Consider the following 20815-nt stretch of genomic DNA (forward strand, 5'->3'; position numbering starts at 1 on the left):
GTGTGCTTGTCAGATGCCATCCGTGTGTGTTGTCACAAGGTTTGCTGTGTCTCCCGGCAGCAGACACCAGCAGCAGGGCTGGTAACAAAGTTCCCACACGTGGGACTAATAAAGGTTATCTTATCTTAACATGAAAGAAACTCATAAGCCTTGAGCTCGTTTTGTGTTTTTTTAGGGTGTAGAATAAATCTTAGCTGTAAGCTTTCAGCTCTGGAAACATCCATCCATCCACACATTAAACAAAGACTCCTCTTACTTACTCAACTCAGTTTATTACCAGAGTGTTTGAAGAGCCATGTATGCAAATGCACTGAAATTACTGACAGAACTTTTTTTTTTTTTTTTAATTCATCACATGGGGAGTTGATTATTCACTTTGAGCTCAGTATGTTGATCAATATATTTCAAAAATCCAGTGACTGTTTTTTTTCCTTTAGATTACCATCAAGTCCCTCAGGGAAACAATAAATTAACCAGGTTTTAAGCCGTGCTCCGTCTTCCAGGCTTCCGCAAATATAGCAGTTAGAGTTAATATTTCTGGACACCATCAAATCTAAGCAAAGCCTGTGATAATCCAAGAAAAAAAAATGAAAAGCTACAAACAGGTTTCGGTCAGTCCTCTCTCAGATAAGCCACAATGAAGCAACATGAAGGGTACAGGCAATGTAGCAGTGAGCCTTTAACGTTATTTGATCTCTTTTAAAAGGAAAGTTTCTATATTTTCTGAAGTGTTCATCAAATTGAATCACACCCTGTGGGATTATCGTACAGTGTGCGTGACATCCATTCTCTTTAGCCAATCAAAAATCCTTTTGAAGTTGAACACGTTTTATTTGTAACACCGCTCTTCCTGCTTCCACAGTGACCAAATTTACCCACGGGAACTGATTAAATGTAAAAGCAGAAAACTCTGAAAACAACCTTGTAATCAATGGCAAGAACTGCAACTTCCCCCTTAAAGAAAACACCCCCTTCACCTCTGGCGTCTAGTTTGAACCGTCCTGTTATCAGCTTGGTTATGATACATGAAGTGACACTGAAAATAAAATCGAAAACAGGCAACAGATACAGCATGGACAGATAGTTAAAAATGAACATAAAACCAACAAGTTAACTTCCTACACTTAAAAAGCTGACGTCATTTTCAACACATGCTACTCTGCTATGATATTTACAGTTTCTTTCAACACTGACCATCATCTGCCTCCCTTAATGTGTTGGGAATGACTTTTTAAGGCTGTGGAAGTACTCCGCCCACCCTCCCCAAACTAAACAGGGTCTGAAAACTGAGAAGGAAAAAATGAATAAAAGAAAGATTGAATCAAGTTTCTGAGACTTGCTGAAGCTTTCGGACAACAGGCTTACAACCAACCAGCAGCACTTGTATTACTGCAGGAATCCCCATTCAATGGATTCTAATCAGAACATTTGTATCATCTTTTCTACACACCTGACTCCAATGGTAAGGTGTGAATGAATACACAAAACCTGCAGGATACTAGGCACTGACTAAATTCTTTAAAACATGAGCTGTGGCTGTGAAGGAATATGTATTCCCCATTAGCAAACCTGGCACTTACATTAGGGGCAGCTTGTATAAAAGTTTGAGGAAGCATTTCCTGTGTGAAATCCTTCCGATTCACCCCTGCTGTGCATTTAAACTGCTGTTTTTGCTTTCCCCCCCTTCCAATTGTTTTGGGTCCCCCCCCCTCTAAATTAGTTTTGGGAACCTACATTATTAATAGTTTGTGTCATTTACTATTTCTACCGGTGCAGTGCTGAATTAACACATAAAGACATACAGATGTGTTGACAAATAATGCATGTGTTAAAAGAACGACAGCTTTAATGCATGTACACTTTGCAAACGTACCAGTATGTGCCTGGTTAAAGACAACACATTGTATTGTGAGTTTTAAGACTGTAATGGGGAGGGTCTCATTCTCTGTCCATGCATTTAAATAGCAACACAGGGGAAAGAAAACAAACAATCAAACAAAAAAAAAAAAAGAAAAGAAAAGAAAGAAAAAAAGGCTAACACACATTTAACACGTCTTAACATATGTCACCCAGAGGTCTGCTGCTCATGTCATTTCTTTCAGATAGATTTGGACTTATAATATTTTTTTTCCTCTTTTTTTGTGTCCGTTAAATTCAAATGACAGAATAGGAGTATATTTTGTGGATCACATTCAGACGCCTCGATTCTCTTCTTCTATACTTCACTGTTGCCTGCGTAGAGCCTGGTCCATGTTCGGGCTGAGGAGGAAACAAAACAAGAGGGTTTTGTTTGGTATGAGGGCCATCGGCTGAGTAAATAACAGTAAATAAGTAGAGTGCTGCAAGGTCCCAGAACAGGCAGCAAAAGCACCTGAGAGGTCACAGGACTTCCAAATACAAAATTTTAATATTTAGGCTTTTCATTTCTGTGTTGCTTGTTTTTGATGCTTTACATACTTTAAACTTTATTATGTTTAGAGTTTGGATTGTAGATAGAGGAAAACAAGAACATCATGTTGAGCCATGCGAAGCTGATTTCACACAAATAACTATTGATATCCTAAAACAAAACCAAAAAAGGCTTCTGATCTCATTATGTGTTTCTGCTTTTACAGTCAAACCACAAGCAGAATATTTAAATGATGTATTGGTTTGGTTAGTCACAAAGATTTCCATGGAAACTGGCAGAGAAACCCTGTTTTTACAGCCCATCTCAGACTGCCTTTAACAACACGTAAGAATTTGTTTCATGATTGACTGCTGCGCATACACGCATGCATTTTATTATCTCCCTTATTTAGCGGGTTTCAACTGATACCATCAAGTGAGTCACGACCGAGGAATTTCATTGTCATTGTACACTCAGAAGTGGCATATCAGCCGAGACAAACCAATCAACTTCTTTTACTAGACTCTCCAACAAGATCATTAGGTGCAGACCTCCATGAGCATCAACTTATTTTCTTAAGCTGATAAAATATATGCTTCACAAAATGTTGGGAGAATAACAAATATATGCAGCTCTCACGTGCGTCATCTGCCAAGCAAACTTGAGAACTGTTACTATCACCTGGCTTTATTTACAGTAGGTCAGCGAGCTGACCCCTCCCACAAAGTCACCAACAGGTTTGTTGTTTTGTTTTCTGGTTGCTATTCTTCTCCTCCCAGGAAATGAACCATAAAGAAAACCATCATCTCAGCTTTGGCTAATTTGCAGCTATTTGTAAAGTGGCTGACAGTTAAGGTCAAGACCTGAGCTGTTGTTTGTTACCATCTGTCACAGCACTTCTCACACTGAAACCTGTGACCACCTGTGGCAGCAGAAATACAGTTTAACAAAGCCCATCCCGAGTGATCTAATAGAAAAAAAATAAATCTTCTCCTCACCTGTCTCAATGGCTTGGCTTTCATTTTTCTTCCACTGCTCTGCAACATCATTTGCCAGTGGATCATCTGGATTGGGAGCACTTAATAATGCCTGGATAGATAGCAACACTGTACGGATCTGCAGGGCTGGAGACCACTTGTCTGTGGGAAGATCAGGAAAAAGAGGAACAGGCTGGTGGGTTTAATGGGAAAAGAAACAAATCTGATGGTAAACCTATTGTCAACAACTTGCTAGTGGCAGAAAAGGAAAGCAGTCAATATCAGGGCTCAGCTGATCAGAAAGGCAAGGTAAAGAAAAAAAAAACATATGAGGGAGTAGCAGTCCTTTAGTGCTGATCAGTTTGCTAAACAATCTCTTCTATTTTCCACATTCCCTTCTAAACATATATGCAAACACAGCTGCATGCTTTCCTGATACATTTTATATACCAATTTGCTTTCCATTACCACATAATATCAAGATAATAAAAATTAAATCCATGATTCTATCATTGTATAATAATGCTTATGTGCTCAAATAAATTATAAATACATTTGTTTGCTCAACAGAAAATGCAGAGACTTTGGGATTGTCATAATCTACGCTGCATATGATCGTTAAAATAATCGAAAGAAATCAGTGAACACAAGGCACGAGAGAACTGAAACAGACTCGATTCTGCAGCAGAAATCAGTGCACGGGCTCAGGAACAACCACTGAACAAAGTTTGTCTCTGCACTCATAAAATAAAGAGAAAACTCAGCTGCTTAAAGAAAAAGAATTTAGAAGCAAGCTGTCGAATGGCAGCTTTCTTCCTGTGGACCTGAATTGTGAAATTTTATTGCATTTTTTAAATCAAATACACCTCTAAAGAGGAAACACCTCGCTTGTCATCAGAAAAGCTGATGCAAAACAAAGGCTTTGTCTCCAATCATTTAAAATGTGTTACAGATATAAAACTTAAAATGAGCCTTAAAAAAAATCTGATATTGTCTTTGCTACAATTTCACTTAAATAAAATAGTTTAATCATAATGAAATCATCACATAAAATATGGCTGTACAGTGTTCCAATCTAATGTTATCTATCCCATCCCCCAAATCTTGATCTAGAACACGTCATGAATTAATCTTCCTTTTTCTTACAAATACAATTTAAAAACTCATATTTTGACGTTAACAATAAATCAGTTCAGTATAACATGAAAATGGTTCGTATTATTTCCACGCCCTACTGAAAGTAATCACCTAACTTCATTCTTCTTTCAGACGATGAGTTCTTTATATAAAATTGAAGGTATACTTTTCTCTACAACAGGCTTTAACATGTCGGATGTTCACTGCCTGCTCATTGCAAAAACAGAACAATGCCAATGCAAGTAAGTGTTTTCCTAAAGCATTATTATTATCTCTCTTATTCAGTGGGTTTCCACACATTTGTACTTGGAATTGCAAGTAAATGAACTTGTGACTGCTATAAAGGCATAAAAGCCATAAGCTTTAACTGTTTGATGCTCCTCACTTTTACAAAGCAATAAGAAAAAAGCTGCAATCAAGTCCTGCAGAATGCTGTCAGTGTTGTTTCACACCAACATCAACCAGAAAAAGAAAACAGGATGTAAATATTTAAAAAAAAAAATCATGTCGATTATTTTTATCTCACGGTTTTCTTACCTTTCAAAATGTCTAAACATATTCTTCCCAGTTTGTCAACATTGGGGTGATAGATTTTGGTCATGAATCGCACTTTGGGAGCTGCCATGGGATACTCTTCTGGAAGAAATAGTTCAAGTTTAAATGTGCCTCCTTCAAAGGGAGAATCTTGAGGCCCTGCAATGAACACATGGAAGTAGCGTGCATTCCCTTCATCAGGCGTAGCAGTGATCCCTGGAACAGGCTCTGCCATCAACCGCTGCGTTTCCTGAGCAAGGTCATAGTGAGAAACACAGTTGTTGACATTTTGAATTTAAAAAGGAAGAAAAAGTGTTGCATGAAGAACTGTAGGAGGGTGTCAACAACAGACTTTTAAGTGCATAATGGTTCATAATACACAATTTCACCCCGCTTAGTCACACAGATACTTTCCACTTTACCCTATATATAGACAAGAAAACATTTCCACAAGTTATTTAAAATGGAAACTAAAGGCAGTCAAGTGTCCGTGCAGTGCCTCGCACTGACAAATAATTCAGTGGCTCCACTTTATTTTAATCTAAAAAAAAATTTGAAATTCAACCAATCATTTCACAATACCTAAAACAAGCCTTCTCTCTCCATTGCCTCCTTTATTTCTTGTAGTCTTTTTTCCCCTTCCTCACATTGTACTTCTGTTCGTGCTTTAGAGAAGTGGTTCTTATCTTTAATATGGAAATATTTTTGTGGCAGAGTACAAACATTTTTTTAAGCAAAAAATACAGTTGCAATAAAGAGTATGTGAGCCAAAAACTGTGGTTTCAGACTGCTCTAAACAAAACTGCAGTTCAAACCTTCCGTTTACGAGGGGCAGCCAATCAGAATCACATTAGCTTAAAGGGAGCTCTTCAAATAGCTTTTCTTGCTAAAACTATGAGACATCAACAAACAAATTAGCCAATAAATAATCGCTGTTTAAAGAAGCAACCAGTTATCAGATTGACTGCAGATTTTTTTTTGCCTGTCAATCTGAATAAATTTGTCCAGATTACTTTTAGAAACTGTTTCAGTGCAAGGATTGTTCCACTTTACTGGGTGTATTAACTGCTAAAGAGTTTTACCGCAATGAACACTGTGCGAAAATGAACAAGGAGGAAGTAGACTATCTATTTAAGATTTCTGCATTCGCTTGAGCAGGTGCACCAAAACATCTGCAATAAACAGGAAGGAAACTGATTCACTCTTAGAATTAGAAAAAACAAAAACGTTTCTTTGTTGTGAATGTAAAGCAAAATGCCACAGGTTTATAAACAGAAGCTGATTCCGGTTTTCCCACTTTGCCTACTGTCGTGTTACTGGTTGTGAAAACCTGTTAAACCTGAGGAAGAGCTGCTAGACGTAGCGGAAAAGGCTGATCGCGCCCACTGCCGGGCCTGGCCCAGCGAAGCTGCGGTGAGGCTAAGGGAGGAGACCGCAGCCCTTAAGGCCTTGCATTTCTGTTTTAGTTCCATATATTTTAATACAAAAACTAAACAAAAGGTGACATGCTCGCGTAGTTGGGCTCGAACATATGTTTCGTGAGCACAAGGGCAGCGCTTCACATCAGCATCAGACATGTGTACTAATCGGCAACGCTAAAACTGCTAGCCTAGCTCACTTAGCAAATCCATTCATAGGGCGACTGGGACAAATTTCTACAATCAGTCGAGTCATACTGAAAATGTAAGAAAGCAATAACTTTAACATTGCAAATTAAGCGAGTTAAGAACTCCTCACGTATAAAAAATTCAACCACCGTCACAGCAGAATTCACTAAACGGAAGTGGCAAACAAAACACAGACAAGCGAGCTAGCTCGACAGGAGCTAAATGTGCTAGCCTTGCTAACGCCAGGCTACACGCGAGATGACTGCACGTCTATGTCCATATTGGCACTGAATAACCGCTATAAAATACATTCAACGGCTCATTATGATATATACATATTGTCCGATGACAGGAGTACCTTTACAATCCTACGAGGCAGACCGGCCATCTTGTGTTAGCTATTATATTTTTAGCCGTTGACTCGCCTTCTCTTCAGGTTGAATTGACTGAGCTGCTGGGGCGGGGACAGATAACTCACGCTTCCGGTGGCTTCAGATGACGTAGACAAGTATGCTGATGTCTAAAGACTTCCATGTAAAATATAAATGCTGCAATACTAAATAAATGAACAAATAAAACATATTATGAATCTGAAACTTTAGTTAAATGTTTTCAAAGGGTTCTGAATATATATATCTTTTTAATGCTGCTATTACTATTTTAAGAAGACAAAATAAAAGGGCCATTCTACAATTGCAGGAAAATTTCTGTCACACCCCAGAATTTGAAAACAGTCTATGCACAAAATACTAAAACTTTAATTTGTTGTGTAAATCACAGCTGCTCTTGTTAAATAAGTGGTTCACACATATGGTTTAAAATACATAACAGCCTTGGAGAATTCCCCAAATCCCAATTTGTCCCAACGTCTTAACAGCCAAACTGGTTGTCAAGTATAAGATTTTTTTAAAGTTATGAATCAGCTTTCTTTATTTTATGAATGCATGTATCTTGTAATTGTTGAACGACATAACAAAGAAAAAGTGACATATCAAGTCACATGCACACATCACGGGTAGACCAAAGGGCAGTCCACTTTATTATCTTTTCTGACTGCATTGCGTGTATTACCTTAACTAATGCAACCCTATTGCCATATTACCAAAGGAAGCTAAATGAATTTCAAAGATTTCTTCCTTTATTTGTATAACGACATTCATCTTTGACTTTCACAGTCCATTTCACTCCACAGCTTACATCTTTTTATGAGAAAACATTAATGCTAGCACAGATTTGCAACCTTGTTACTTATACTTGTTTCCACGCAAACTGCCATACAGTGGGGCAAAAAAGTATTTAGTCAGCCACCGATTGTGCAAGTTCCCCCACCTAAAATGATGACAGAGGTCAGTAATTTGCACCAGAGGTACACTTCAACTGTGAGAGACAGAATGTGAAAAAAAAAAAAAAAAAAAAAAATCCATGAATCCACATGGTAGGATTTGTAAAGAATTTATTCGTAAATTAGGGTGGAAAATAAGTATTTGGTCAATAACAAAAATACAACTCAATACTTTGTAACATAACCTTTGTTGGCAATAACAGAGGTCAAACGTTTACTATAGGTCTTTACCAGGTTTGCACACACAGTAGCTGGTATTTTGGCCCATTCCTCCATGCAGATCTTCTCGAGAGCAGTGATGTTTTGGGGCTGTCGCCGAGCAAGACGGACTTTCAACTCCCGCCACAGATTTTCTATGGGGTTGAGGTCTGGAGACTGGCTAGGCCACTCCAGGACTTTCAAATGCTTCTTACGGAGCCACTCCTTTGTTGCCCGGGCGGTGTGTTTTGGATCATTGTCATGTTGGAAGTCCCAGCCTCGTTTCATCTTCAAAGTTCTCACTGATGGAAGGAGGTTTTGGCTCAAAATCTCACGATACATGGCCCCATTCATTCTGTCCTTAACACGGATCAGTCGTCCTGTCCCCTTGGCAGAAAAACAGCCCCATAGCATGATGTTTCCACCCCCATGCTTCACAGTAGGTATGGTGTTCTTGGGATGCAACTCAGTATTCTTCTTCCTCCAAACACGACGAGTTGAGTTTATACCAAAAAGTTCTACTTTCGTTTCATCTGACCACATGACATTCTCCCAATCCTCTGCTGTATCATCCATGTGCTCTCTGGCAAACTTCAGACGGGCCTGGACATGCACTGGCTTCAGCAGCGGAACACGTCTGGCACTGCGGGATTTGATTCCCTGCCGTTGTAGTGTGTTACTGATGGTGACCTTTGTTACTTTGGTCCCAGCTCTCTGCAGGTCATTCACCAGGTCCCCCCGTGTGGTTCTGGGATCTTTGCTCACTGTTCTCATGATCATTTTGACCCCACGGGATGAGATCTTGCGTGGAGCCCCAGATCGCGGGAGATTATCAGTGGTCTTGTATGTCTTCCATTTTCTGATGATTGCTCCCACAGTTGATTTTTTCACACCAAGCTGCTTGCCTATTGTAGATTCACTCTTCCCAGTCTGGTGCAGGTCTACAATACTTTTCCTGGTGTCCTTCGAAAGCTCTTTGGTCTTGGCCATGGCGGAGTTTGGAGTCTGACTGTTTGAGGCTGTGGACAGGTGTCTTTTATACAGATGATGAGTTCAAACAGGTGCCATTCATACAGGTAACGAGTGGGGCACAGAAAAGCTTCTTACAGAGGACGTTACAGGTCTGTGAGAGCCAGAGATTTTCCTTGTTTGAGGTGACCAAATACTTATTTTCCACCCTAATTTACGAATAAATTCTTTACAAATCCTACCATGTGAATTCATGGATTTTTTTTTCACATTCTGTCTCTCACAGTTGAAGTGTACCTCTGGTGCAAATTACTGACCTCTGTCATCATTTTAAGTGGGGGAACTTGCACAATCGGTGGCTGACTAAATACTTTTTTGCCCCACTGTAGAGTTCATCTACCAACTGGAAGATAGATGGTTTGATTCTCAGCTCCTCTAGTCTGCGTGTCAAAGAATTTTAGGCACTAAATCCTGAGTTGCCTTGATGCATCTTTTGGAATCTAAGTGTGTGGACAGCAGGCTAAAGAAAGGTGGAGAATTCAGCTCTGTGGAGTGGGCTTCTGCTATGTTACACTCAACAAGATTGCAAAACCAAGATGTTGTTAAAAAAGCCTTAAAATCAATATAGACATTTTTCACCCTGGTCACTATCTGTTTGACCTGTTGCCCAACAGACTGAAGAACGTTTTTTATCCAAGTGACACATCATAGCCACAGATCTACCAAATGTGGATCAGATGTGAGGTGCATTATGACATTTGCGTTAAAACTGACACACTCATCACTTGCCACAACCCGCTTCAAGCGGGTGACATTCAGACCACAGTTCACCCACAAAATACATCCTAAAGAGAATGAACTTTTCCCCTCTTCTTCTGCTGCTGTGTTGTACAGGTAGTTGTGCTTTGAAAGGGATTCACTTTCCCCACACACGTTGTCCTTTATGCTAACAGTTAGGTAGCAGAAGTAGTGTCTCTTTAACGGGTTCCTATATTTTTCAGCATAGCTGTTCAGCGTACCTCTTTAATGAGAACTAAATGTCTGCTGAGCACAAATATAGTAAATTTAATTTTCATTCATTATGTTTACGTTGCTACAACACTCTTTGGTTGCTAGGCAACACGTTGACATCATAAATCGTTATTCATAATTAAAGTTTCAGGGATATGAACTAGATGCTACCATCATGAAATGAAAATGATACGACACCTTTATAAAAGGTGTTTACATGTGCATAAAGGAGGTTGGTAGGTGGCTGCTAGCCAACATAATGACATCACAATATCTGATATGGATCTATACACCTGCACACCTGGAAACTCTGAAGACACACGTGTGACTTGCCAGGCTACTTGAGAACCCCTGCTTTATATCATCAGTCTAAAGAAAATTCTACTGCAACTGTGAAGTCCAGTGTAGTGGCTGCATAAAAAAAAATAGTAACTACTAACTTATTATTTAACAGTTTATTTAACATTATAGTGACAACAGAAGGATATCATTTGCTGTTTGGTAGCTATCTGTCCTTCGGTGGGTCCTTATTTATGCGTCGCCTTCGATACCTGTGAACAAAAAAACCAGAGGACGATCAATACAGAACAAGTACAGAGGCATTTTTAAAGAGAGAGCACATTTTCTTTCAGCTCTTTTACAGTTTCACAATCATCCAATGAATAAAAACAACAGAAGGAGCGACAGAGTCTCCTCATCAAAGTTGGCAACTCATCTAAATCTGCTGTGCTAACACTGTTAAATCAGCAAACCAGACGAAACAAGGTTGAGTAACCCACTTTCAAGGGAAATTTCTTCAATATGTTATTTCTGACCTCCAGCTTGCCAGTAAATATGGTGATGAAAAGCTTAAGACCACTTGAAAAATTACAAACAAACATGGTTGGATCGTAACAAGGTTCCAGGTAGAGCTTCCACATGCAACAAGAAGAAATGACAGTGAGACAAAACCTTTTTTTGAGCATGCAAAAAAACAAAAGACCTGTAATCACCCCAAAACAGAAAACCCAAACTCAGTAATAAGTAGCTCCACCGTTATTGCTGATCACTTCAAACATTTTTCAAGTGGTCTTAAACTTTGATCGGGACTGTGCAATACCAATAATACCTGTAACATAGATATATCCAGATAAACAATTTTCTATACATAATTCATCTTGTTGATCCAAATGTAAACTTTGGAGGAATAAATCAACAATAAATTACTAAAGGGAGACCAGATGAAGAACATAGGGGCAAATCTCCCACCAACCTTTTCATCACAGACCTTTGCCTATGTGTGTGTTACTTGTGTACTTACTGTCCAATTGGATAAAAGCGGTGTTTTGTAGTGAAGAACATCTTGCTCAGCTCTTCTATTGTGGGGCCGTTGTCCTTGAGCACCTCCTTGCTGAGGTGGGCCTTTAAAACCTGGTCGTGCGTCTCGACCTGGTTGGCCATTGGGTCTGGTCTTTCTATAGGCTGCAAAGATTAATTTCCCGTTTTGTAAATACACGGTGTTTTATTGCAATCCTGAAGCTTTTTCACTTGTTGTGCACAGAACAGTTACATCATTTCTAATGGCTGTAAGTCTGATACTTCAAGTTTATTTGTTATAAAATAATAACAGGTCTAAAACTATATCCAGAATACTTCTGAAACCTGCACAGTAGTGCCTTACCTGGGTAAGCTCATAGGGAATGTCCACAGTGGGATGGTAGCACACTATGGTTTTTCCATCTGAGGTCACACCAATATCCACATTACTAAAGCCAAAAATTTGAAAGATTAGTATCTATGTCAAACTTAAGTAGTTGTCACATTTTTTTTTAAAACTTCATTAATTATTCCAACAACACAACTACAAAAATGTTACATATTTCTGCAGCTACAGTGCTTTGCAAAAGTCTTGAAGTAACAAATTCTTTATATTTTGCTAGTTAAATGGGAAATATGTAAACCATTGTTAAGTTTATACAATTCTAATGGGCTTGAAAGTCATTATTTTGTATGAACACCTTTATTCTTCAACACAGCCTGAACTCACTTAGGCAGCTTTCTTGTAATTTCTTTAAATATTCTTCAGGAATAGTTCTCCAGGCTTCTTGAAGGAAATTCAAAGCTCTTCTTTGGATATTCGCTGCATTTCTTTCACTAGCCATTAAAATGATCCCACACTGCTTCAATAATGTTGAGGTCTGGGCTCTGGGGAGGCCAATCATGACTGATGGTGTTCCATTGTGTGTTTTGCCATACTTTTTCTGCATTGGCAGTGTGTTTGGGATCATTGTCATGCTGAAAAGTCAAGCCGTTGTCTATCAGACTCCTTCCTGACAGTATTATGTGGTAAGCCAAAACATTATGATAATTTTCTGAGTTTGTTTGTTCTATTTTGAGAAGATCTCCAACACCCCCAAACAACGACAGACCCTCCACAGTGGCTGTTGTACTTCTCTCCTGACCTCCTCTGCACATATTGATGATGATTTGAACCAAAGATTTAAAATTTAATTCATCATTCCATAAAACCTGATGCCACAAATCTTCAGTCCAGTTTTTTTGTAATTTGGCATACTTCAGCCTTTTCTCTTCCTTAAGAATGAACTAAACTTCCACTGAAACCATTTCTGATGAGGCACTGGTGAACAGTAGATGGATCGACCGAGGCATGCTGTGTCAAGTCTTTGCTGGATTTTTTCTCCACTTGTTCAGTTTCCTTCGATCTTTTAAGGATACACTTCATCCCTTGAGTTGGTTGTCTTTATAAGGAATTTATGTTTCCTTATGTCATGCATAAGAAAGGGAGTGAATTTACTGTGAAAAAGGCACCAATGACCAAAGAAAAACTTTCAAAGTTCTTCAGAAAGAAGGAGAACTACTAATTGAGGCCTCTTTAAAAATTACAACACATTACATCTGGCTGCTTGGAGTCAAAATTTAAAGTAATGAAATAAATTGTTGCTCAAGACTTTTGGACAATACAACACGCAATGCTAATTCTAATCCACAAGGTAAGCTAACTACTTTCGTCTTTGTTCATCTCATCTTAATTTGACAAATACAAACCATTCAGGTCCATCAAGAGAAGTAGTACCAACACTGGACTTCTGGCGAGCTGGGACCAAACAAGCTGCAGCAGGAAAACAAACACAACCAACACAGATGTAACACAAGTCCAGACAACTAATGACACAAATGGACACGGTTCAACTTCTTAGCTATAAATGAAACTCTGAAAGCTTAGAGACCATAACACAAGGATGGAGGCAGCAGCAGGAACTACTAAACACAGATACTAGACATGATGCTGCTACTGTGCCCAACATGTGGTACGTTTACAGTCACTAGGAAACGTGTAAACTTGTAATATATTAAATTATTCGTAGCGAGTTTTTGTTTTTGTTTTTTTGTACAGACACACTGTGCTTTGGACAGTGAAGTCAGACTCGCCACCTAAACTGTCAAGGTTAGCCTGTTAGCTTTCACCGCTGCCATCGCTGTTAACCATTAAATCTGTAAACTCACATGACCGCCAACGATGACAAATAAAGCATAAAACTTACTTTGTACACACGATAACCGAGTGCGACCGGAGAGTCGCGTTAGGAGACTGTTTAGTCTGCACAAACGACCCGACGCCATGCTTCATTATTTTGTATGTGCAACACTGTAATATTTCCGTCTCTGCTTTCTGAGTCGGCTTCAATAGTTCCGCTGCTACACCCATCTCCTTCAATATTTCTACTCTGGCTTTATTTGTAACTCCTGCACTTAACATGCACTTAACATCTAACATGTTTGAATTATTTCAAAATCTCCAAAATGAACTGAACTTCATGCTGTTACATAAAATATTTTTAAATATCTTAGAAATGTTTTGTTTAAAATAAAATACAATTGAACCCTGGGATCCCCACAAATACTCTCAGTTCAAATTCCCAGTGCGCACATGCATCATGTAGTACTTGTGATACCTTTATTTTCTATGTTTTTCTTTAATATCATTTAAAAACATTGATTGCTCATAGTCTGTTACTACTCAGCCCTGCTGGTGACTAACAGTAAACGGAAACATTTATGAATTCTTACGTTTCACACTTTACATTATAGGTGGTTATTTTTCCATATATTCTTAGTATTAGGTCCAGTTTTAAATGCACTTCATTTTAGCACAAAACCCAAAAGAAAGTCTTTTACTTTTTTTTTTTTAAGATTACAGGCTAATAATGTACAGTACAACCACATAAATATTTAAACACCGCACATCCATACACATCCATCTAGTGGTTCATAAGTGGTTTGAAAACCAAAGAACAAAATCAACACAAATCTAATGAACTGTGTTTATTTTTTGAATATATGAAAGTTGGATGAGTCCATTAATTATTTATTTTTACACTTGAGCCAAATCAAATAACTGTACAGACTTTCCCCCCAAAATTTTTATCTATTAGCAGAAAAGGGTATAAAACCACTGTTCAGATCAGTGTGCATGGCTTTCTTGAGAAAGTAATCTAAGCAGCATATACATTGGTAATGTACATTAAAAAAAAACTGCCTTGATTTTAAATTTCACCCAGTCATTCAAAAATCCAAAGAAGTCCACTTATATTAATATAAGAGCAACTGTTCCTCGACTTTCCTGAACAAGTCTTTAAATGTTCTTGTCAGCGGCCTCATATGTGGCTGAACTGAGCTCTTTGGTTCCTTTGAGCCTGGTTTTCAAAGGTTGGCCAGCCTCTCAGTGGAGCTTCCACAAAGAAACCTCAAGCATGGCAGCTTGATGTGTTTCCACATTAGCTCAGTTTATCCATTTTAACCAGACTGTCACTAGGAGACCTCCATGTCAGATGTGGCTGCAGTGCTGGATGCCTGTGATCCCGTACTTGCCACCAAGCGTTCTCGACTGCCAAAGACCTCGGCCACTAAAAGCAGTCACAACAACATTATAGCATCATTAACTGAAACAGCATCAAAAATAAATGTTTGCCACTTTAGATAACCACAGAACAAGTCGTGCAGTTGCTTTTGGAACTAATTTCACATGATTTACAAATGATTTAACTTTACCTGCTGCAACATCACTTATATCCCAAACTCGCAGACCTTCCTTCTGTCCCCCAAAGGCATAGATGAAGGGCAGGTCGGGGCAACATGACCCGCAAAACAGCACACCCTGATCACAGGTTACAAAGTCAGGTTAAACATCTTTTAACAACCACTTTTTATACACATGGAAAAATAATCCACAACACACCACAAACTTACCATTTTCATATCCCGCGAGTGCACCAGGTTGGGTTTGTTGCCTAAAATGTCCCATATCTTAACATGTTTGTCAGCTGAAGAGGTGACCATGCATCCTTTAATCTGGCTGCTGAGGGCCAACCCTGCAGGAATTCAAAGGGGGTTAGGCGTGGTTTCTATAGCACAGTCATTACTGTATCTTTTCAAGAACACAAGGAAAGGAAGGCTCCACTTGGTTGGGCTAAATCACAGAGCCTCAGTGTTACCCAACTGTCTTCATGATTTCCTCCAGAAAGGAAGTGGTTTTGAGATGATGATGGAAAAAAGCCAACCACGAGTTTTCCCACATTTCTCTGGTATGTATGAATAATGTCAAGGAATGCTTTCATATGTTCCCAAATGACTCATTTCCAAGAAAAAAAAAGCCTCTTACAAAAGAAAAGCTTCTCTAGAGTTTAAACTGAAAAAAGGGACTGAACACACACACACCTGACACTTCTTCATCGTGTGCCCTCAGTGTGAACACCGGTTTATCTGAGCGTGCATCGAGGCAGTAGACAAAACCATCCTCTGTACTCGCCTGAAAAATAAGAAGAAAAAAAAACCCCACACGTAAAGCACACAGCTTATGAAGAACTGACAAAATCAACAGAATGAGATACGCAAAGTCATTTGCACAATGACCACACACCAGCTGGAGTCACAGCTGCTCAGCCGGGTTTTAAAAGGAATGTGATTTAATGCGGTTAAGCTTTGATGCTTTTGTATAATTTTGTTTTTCATCCTCTGATGAAAAATCAAAAAACTGAGCAGAAAAAAAAATCTGTAATTTATTGTCTGGTGAAAACAATGCGACTGAAACAAAAGTGGTTTCCCTAGCATAAACCACATCTCTACATGTGATTATGCTGGTCGAGCTCTGAAAATGACCTGGACGTCAGCCAAAAACATCAATGTGAAGCACCAGTGCTGGGAGAAGGCGTAACAGATGGGTCATTCTGTGTCAGCTGAACAAATGCTTCCCAAGCCTGATCACCTTACATTTCCCTGAAAAATTCCAAGGGAGTGACACACTTCTTAATAGGGAAAATGCCAAATTTATCTCTCTACTGAAGAGATAAATTGACATAACATGTTATGTTATGTTATGTTATGTTATGTTATGTTATGTTATGTCATAGCATAGCAATATTCCAAGTCAGCACCTTTTCAGGCCCAGGCAAAAGCTTCACCTTTGATGTGAGAGTCATTGTTACAGTTAAAAACAATTTGTATGTAAAGAAATTTTAAATAAACTGTCTTACAAACAGTGGCGATGACACTTTGCATATTCAGACATGCCCCCCAAAATTAAACAAATGACATTTAATATGAGCACTGGCACTTTTATGGGAGCTGAGAATAGCACTTATTTCTTAGAAAACTTGGGATGCTCTGTAAATTGAAATGCATTTTACTGTGTTCTGCACAGCTTGTCTACTAAAGAATCCTGGAGGATGTTTTAAGGACTCACCAGGAAATTGCAGGGTGAAAAGTGGTTCCAGACCAAACGTTCCACTTGGCCACTGAACCTCCACGTCCGATAGCTGCTGTCTGGACTCCGACAATCATAAAGTACAGCTGTCCTGTAAAGAGAACATGTTAAGCCTCCAAACTTTTGTCAATCCAAAATTTTCCTATAAAATCTGGTGGTGAGGAGAACAAATGACACGAACTTGTCGTAAGATCCCGATAGCAAAGTCTGGGCTTCAAACGGGTGGAATGTTAACGTCTGGACCTGAAAGACAAACATGTTTGTTACCCAGCAGCTTAATGCTGTAATTTCTGGGAATGCAACACTCAATATAAACTGTGAATTGTATTTTTATTTCTCATTGAATACCTTATCAGTGTGTCTGCGCAGGGTTCTGGCTGGCTTGCCTTGAGACATATCCCACAAGATAACAGTTTCATCTGCAGAACCGCTAGCCAACACGTTCCTAAGAAAGAGGGGACTGTGTTTCAGGAAAGACCCACTGATGTACAGATACGTACAGTTATACCACATGCATCTAATATAAACAAAGTATATGCACATCTCTCAGCCTCAAGTAAAGGAATTCAAGTATCTCTGGGACTTGTTTACAAGTGGAAGGAAGAGTGGATCGTGTGATTGAAAGATGAACTGATGCAGCATGTTTAAGTCTGTTGTGGTGAAGAGAGACCAAACTGGGAAGGCAAAGCTGTCAGCTTACTGGTTGACTTGCTTTCCTACCTTCACCTATGATAAGAAGCAGGGGGTAGAGACTGAAATAATAAAAGCTCAGATACAAGCTGAGGAAATGAGCTTCATTTACAGGAAATCTGGGCTCTCCATTAGAAATGGGTCCATTTTCCGAGAGTAAACGGAGGCCTGTTCATCTCCGTTTAGACTCCTTGCACCGCAACCCACATGAGAATAGGTGGTAGAAAATGGATGAATGCATATTAATGCAATCTGATACTGACCTGGCCAGCTGGTTCCAGGATAAATCCAGCACTGCATCTGTGTGCCCCTCAACAGGTTCTGCTGCTGCCCCCTGTTATTTTTAGAAGAACAGACAGAAACCGTTAATTACCAACTCAGTCTCAACCTATATTAAACCCTTCAGAGTTTACTAAATGGACTGGTACTAATATAGTGCTTTCTACTAGAGCTGGGTATCTATTTGATTTCTATAACTGAATCGATTCAATTCAATTTTGACTCAAACAGTCAGAAATATTATAATTATGATCATTTATCAGTACATATTCATATTTTTTATATGTACAAAAACAAATCTGTCACTTGTGAGACTTCATTAGAGGTGCCAGCATCACAGCAGATGCCTTTGTGTCAAAGTAACTGAGGATAAAACACAGAAAAACATGAAGATTTTCCTGTCCTGACTTTTTATAGCAGATAACCGCCTTAAAAATATTCTGCAGTAGATCAAAAACTGAAGAAAACCATAAATCAACATATGAATATTATCTGATACTGCTAAAGTGAAGCAGAGCAAGGTTACAGCGGCCGACAGCACTGTACACAACGGTAGACTGGTGCGTAATGAGCAAATGAATAATGCAGAAAATGGAGACTTTTGACGGTAAACTGGTCTCTGAGTACACTGAGAGAGAGGGCTGTGCAGGAAGTGTGATTTTTATCTTGGTGGAAGCAAAACAGTGAAAGTAAGAGGGAATTCATGACAATGTTTTTCAAACGTGAAGCGTAGTTTTGATCTTCTTTTGTTGCTGGTTCAGTAAATTTTGGTCAGAGAGTGACGAAACCTGCAGCTTTCAAATCTGTAAGACGTCAGCTTTCACCTGATGTCGTGTCTATGTACGTGCTGTCAGGTGAACGAGGGGATCCGCACCCATTGTTTACATCTTTTTACCTGCTCTCATTTCCTTATTTAGTTGTTTGGCAGTTGTTGAAATAGTTTTGTGAGTTTTAACCTGAGATTCTGATATTTCTGGTAAAATACATTTACATTTAAAAATCAATTCAGGATTTAATGAAAGCGATAGAAATTCACACACTCTCACTCTGATGGGCATCTGAGGGTTCAATTTCTTGCTGAGAATAAAACCACTAATTAGGTTTTTACCTTTTTGCTCTTCTTTTTCTTCTTGGAGGCTTTTTTGCTCCCCAGAGAGAATGCCGGCTCTAAACAGTCCACCACATCCAGATCCCACACGTCTATCTGAGGGGTCATGTTGCCCACAGCTGCATAGTTAGCTGCAGGGTAACACACACACAAACAGGAGACAGTGCTTGCTAAAAGGTCCTATACAACGAAACAAGAGACTTTATCTAAATTGCATTTATCATTGATGTTTTCTTACATGTTCCTTCTGCAGGATTTGGGTCAAAATTTAGCCACTCCACACACAGTGGATAGGCTGGCAGGAGAATATCGTGATGAACATAAAGGGAGTCCTCCTCTGAGTTGTAAACTGCAAAGTAACACATTTAGCTTATTTTAAGCCACAGCAGCAGTATCCAATGAACAAAACTTCCTTCTATTTGCTGAAGACAATCCTCTGTTATCTGTCCACTGGGTCAGTAAATGAAGGCATTTACCAAAGATTTCCAAATTGCAGCAATCCTTCTCTGCTTTGCCTGCCAGGATCAGGTTGTCAGTGGGTTTGATTTGAAAGTCCTCGCGCTCATACTGGTCCTAGGAAGGAAGTTATCCAAAATAATTAACACAAATTTCTTGCACTGGAAAACAAATGAGGGGTTTTAAAGTTTATAGCAGCTCCTCAGGCACAACACAGAATGCATGCACTTATTTTTGGAGGCCACTCACTGTGTCTTTGATGGTGATGTAAGGATCCTCCTCATTAGAGCTGAACACTGTGAGTCCAGCCAGGCTGTCACCAAGATTAGCCGTCACTAAAACAGAGGCAGAGCACCAGAAGATATGGGATGAAGCGGCAAATCTACTCAAATAACCAAAGAGCACCTTGCCCCTTCCTCACCTGCGTCTTCTTCATCATATTTATCCAGGCCATACTCTGCTAGCTCATCCCCCTCCTCCTTTCCTTCTTCACTCTCATCCTGTGGCACTTCAGCAGTATCACTCTCTTCATCAGGTACACCCTCAGCATCTTCTTCTTCGTCCTCAGCTGCCAGTTCCCTGGGGGCATTCAAAGAAGTAAACAAAAAGTACATGACAGCAGGCACAGTGTGATGGGATACACGGGAGCAGTGAGCCTTTAACATACCCCAATTCTTCTTTCGCTTCAGTGATGATTCGCTGGAGCTCCTCCTGGCTCAACTCAACCTAGAGTTAAATTTTAAAAGTGGCTTTATTATTTTAAAATATATGTGCCATTTGCTCGAGGTTCAATACGTGTAAAAGTTTGGGCACTGCCATGTTGACAGATTAGCCGCCGGTCGGCTAACATGCTAATGTTACTTACTTTATCTGGGGTTTCCTTGGCAACGCCTCGTTTTACCCACCCGATACAAGTAATCTGGGAGCTCATTGCGGACAAACTGTGCGGTTTATGTACTCAAAACTTTATAAACTACACACTAAAAGACTATTTAACCTCAGACACGCACACTGGGGGCGTACATGTGAGTTTCACTGGGTCCTGCGACGCGTCTTGATGGCGTTGGAGGAGCGTTGAAAAATCTGCCTGATCAAAAATGTAGCAGAGAAACTTGACTTCTGAATTGAGATTTCTAAGAGGAATCCCTCAAAAGCAGAATGTCAAAGTAAGCCCACTTTGAAGAAGTTTAATTATACATGTAACGCCTGAGATTTATATAACAAAAATTGTGTAATTTCAACAGTATGTTTCAGTTTTACTATTTGTTGAAGAAATTCTGCTGTAGTACACGAAAGAAATCTGTCAGCACGACTTAAATAGCAAGAAATAAATAAGCTGTAAATAAGAGTTCTCTTAA

General features: G+C 39.3%; 3 protein-coding genes across 3 annotated transcripts; all 3 read right to left on the minus strand.

Moving 5' to 3' along the window:
* Positions 1-282: 282 nt before the first annotated feature.
* Positions 283-7100, minus strand: ube2nb (ubiquitin-conjugating enzyme E2Nb). The gene is made up of 4 exons (XM_085376686.1): positions 7003-7100; positions 5041-5287; positions 3388-3528; positions 283-2259 (listed from the first exon to the last, which is right to left on the minus strand). Exons 1-4 carry the CDS (start codon positions 7030-7032, stop codon positions 2216-2218), a joined length of 462 nt encoding a protein of 153 aa, XP_085232812.1. The 5' UTR covers positions 7033-7100; the 3' UTR covers positions 283-2215.
* A 3540-nt stretch (positions 7101-10640) lies between these two features.
* mrpl42 (mitochondrial ribosomal protein L42) lies at positions 10641-13793 on the minus strand. The gene is made up of 5 exons (XM_085376330.1): positions 13707-13793; positions 13210-13273; positions 11825-11909; positions 11465-11625; positions 10641-10715 (listed from the first exon to the last, which is right to left on the minus strand). The coding sequence occupies exons 1-5, from the start codon at positions 13783-13785 to the stop codon at positions 10670-10672; spliced, it is 435 nt and encodes a 144-aa protein (XP_085232456.1). The 5' UTR covers positions 13786-13793; the 3' UTR covers positions 10641-10669.
* A 759-nt stretch (positions 13794-14552) lies between these two features.
* pwp1 (PWP1 homolog, endonuclein) lies at positions 14553-20498 on the minus strand. The gene is made up of 15 exons (XM_085375355.1): positions 20323-20498; positions 20125-20183; positions 19879-20036; positions 19707-19792; positions 19478-19574; positions 19240-19350; positions 19002-19132; positions 17878-17948; positions 17273-17369; positions 17106-17167; positions 16904-17015; positions 15880-15970; positions 15412-15533; positions 15214-15319; positions 14553-15068 (listed from the first exon to the last, which is right to left on the minus strand). The coding sequence occupies exons 1-15, from the start codon at positions 20386-20388 to the stop codon at positions 14974-14976; spliced, it is 1464 nt and encodes a 487-aa protein (XP_085231481.1). The 5' UTR covers positions 20389-20498; the 3' UTR covers positions 14553-14973.
* Between the last annotated feature and the right edge of the window lie 317 nt (positions 20499-20815).

This window comes from Diplotaxodon limnothrissa, linkage group LG17, assembly GCF_057381915.1.
Source record: "Diplotaxodon limnothrissa isolate DT_005_m linkage group LG17, D_limnothrissa_male_GT1.1, whole genome shotgun sequence".
In the NCBI taxonomy this organism is placed as follows: domain Eukaryota; kingdom Metazoa; phylum Chordata; class Actinopteri; order Cichliformes; family Cichlidae; genus Diplotaxodon; species Diplotaxodon limnothrissa.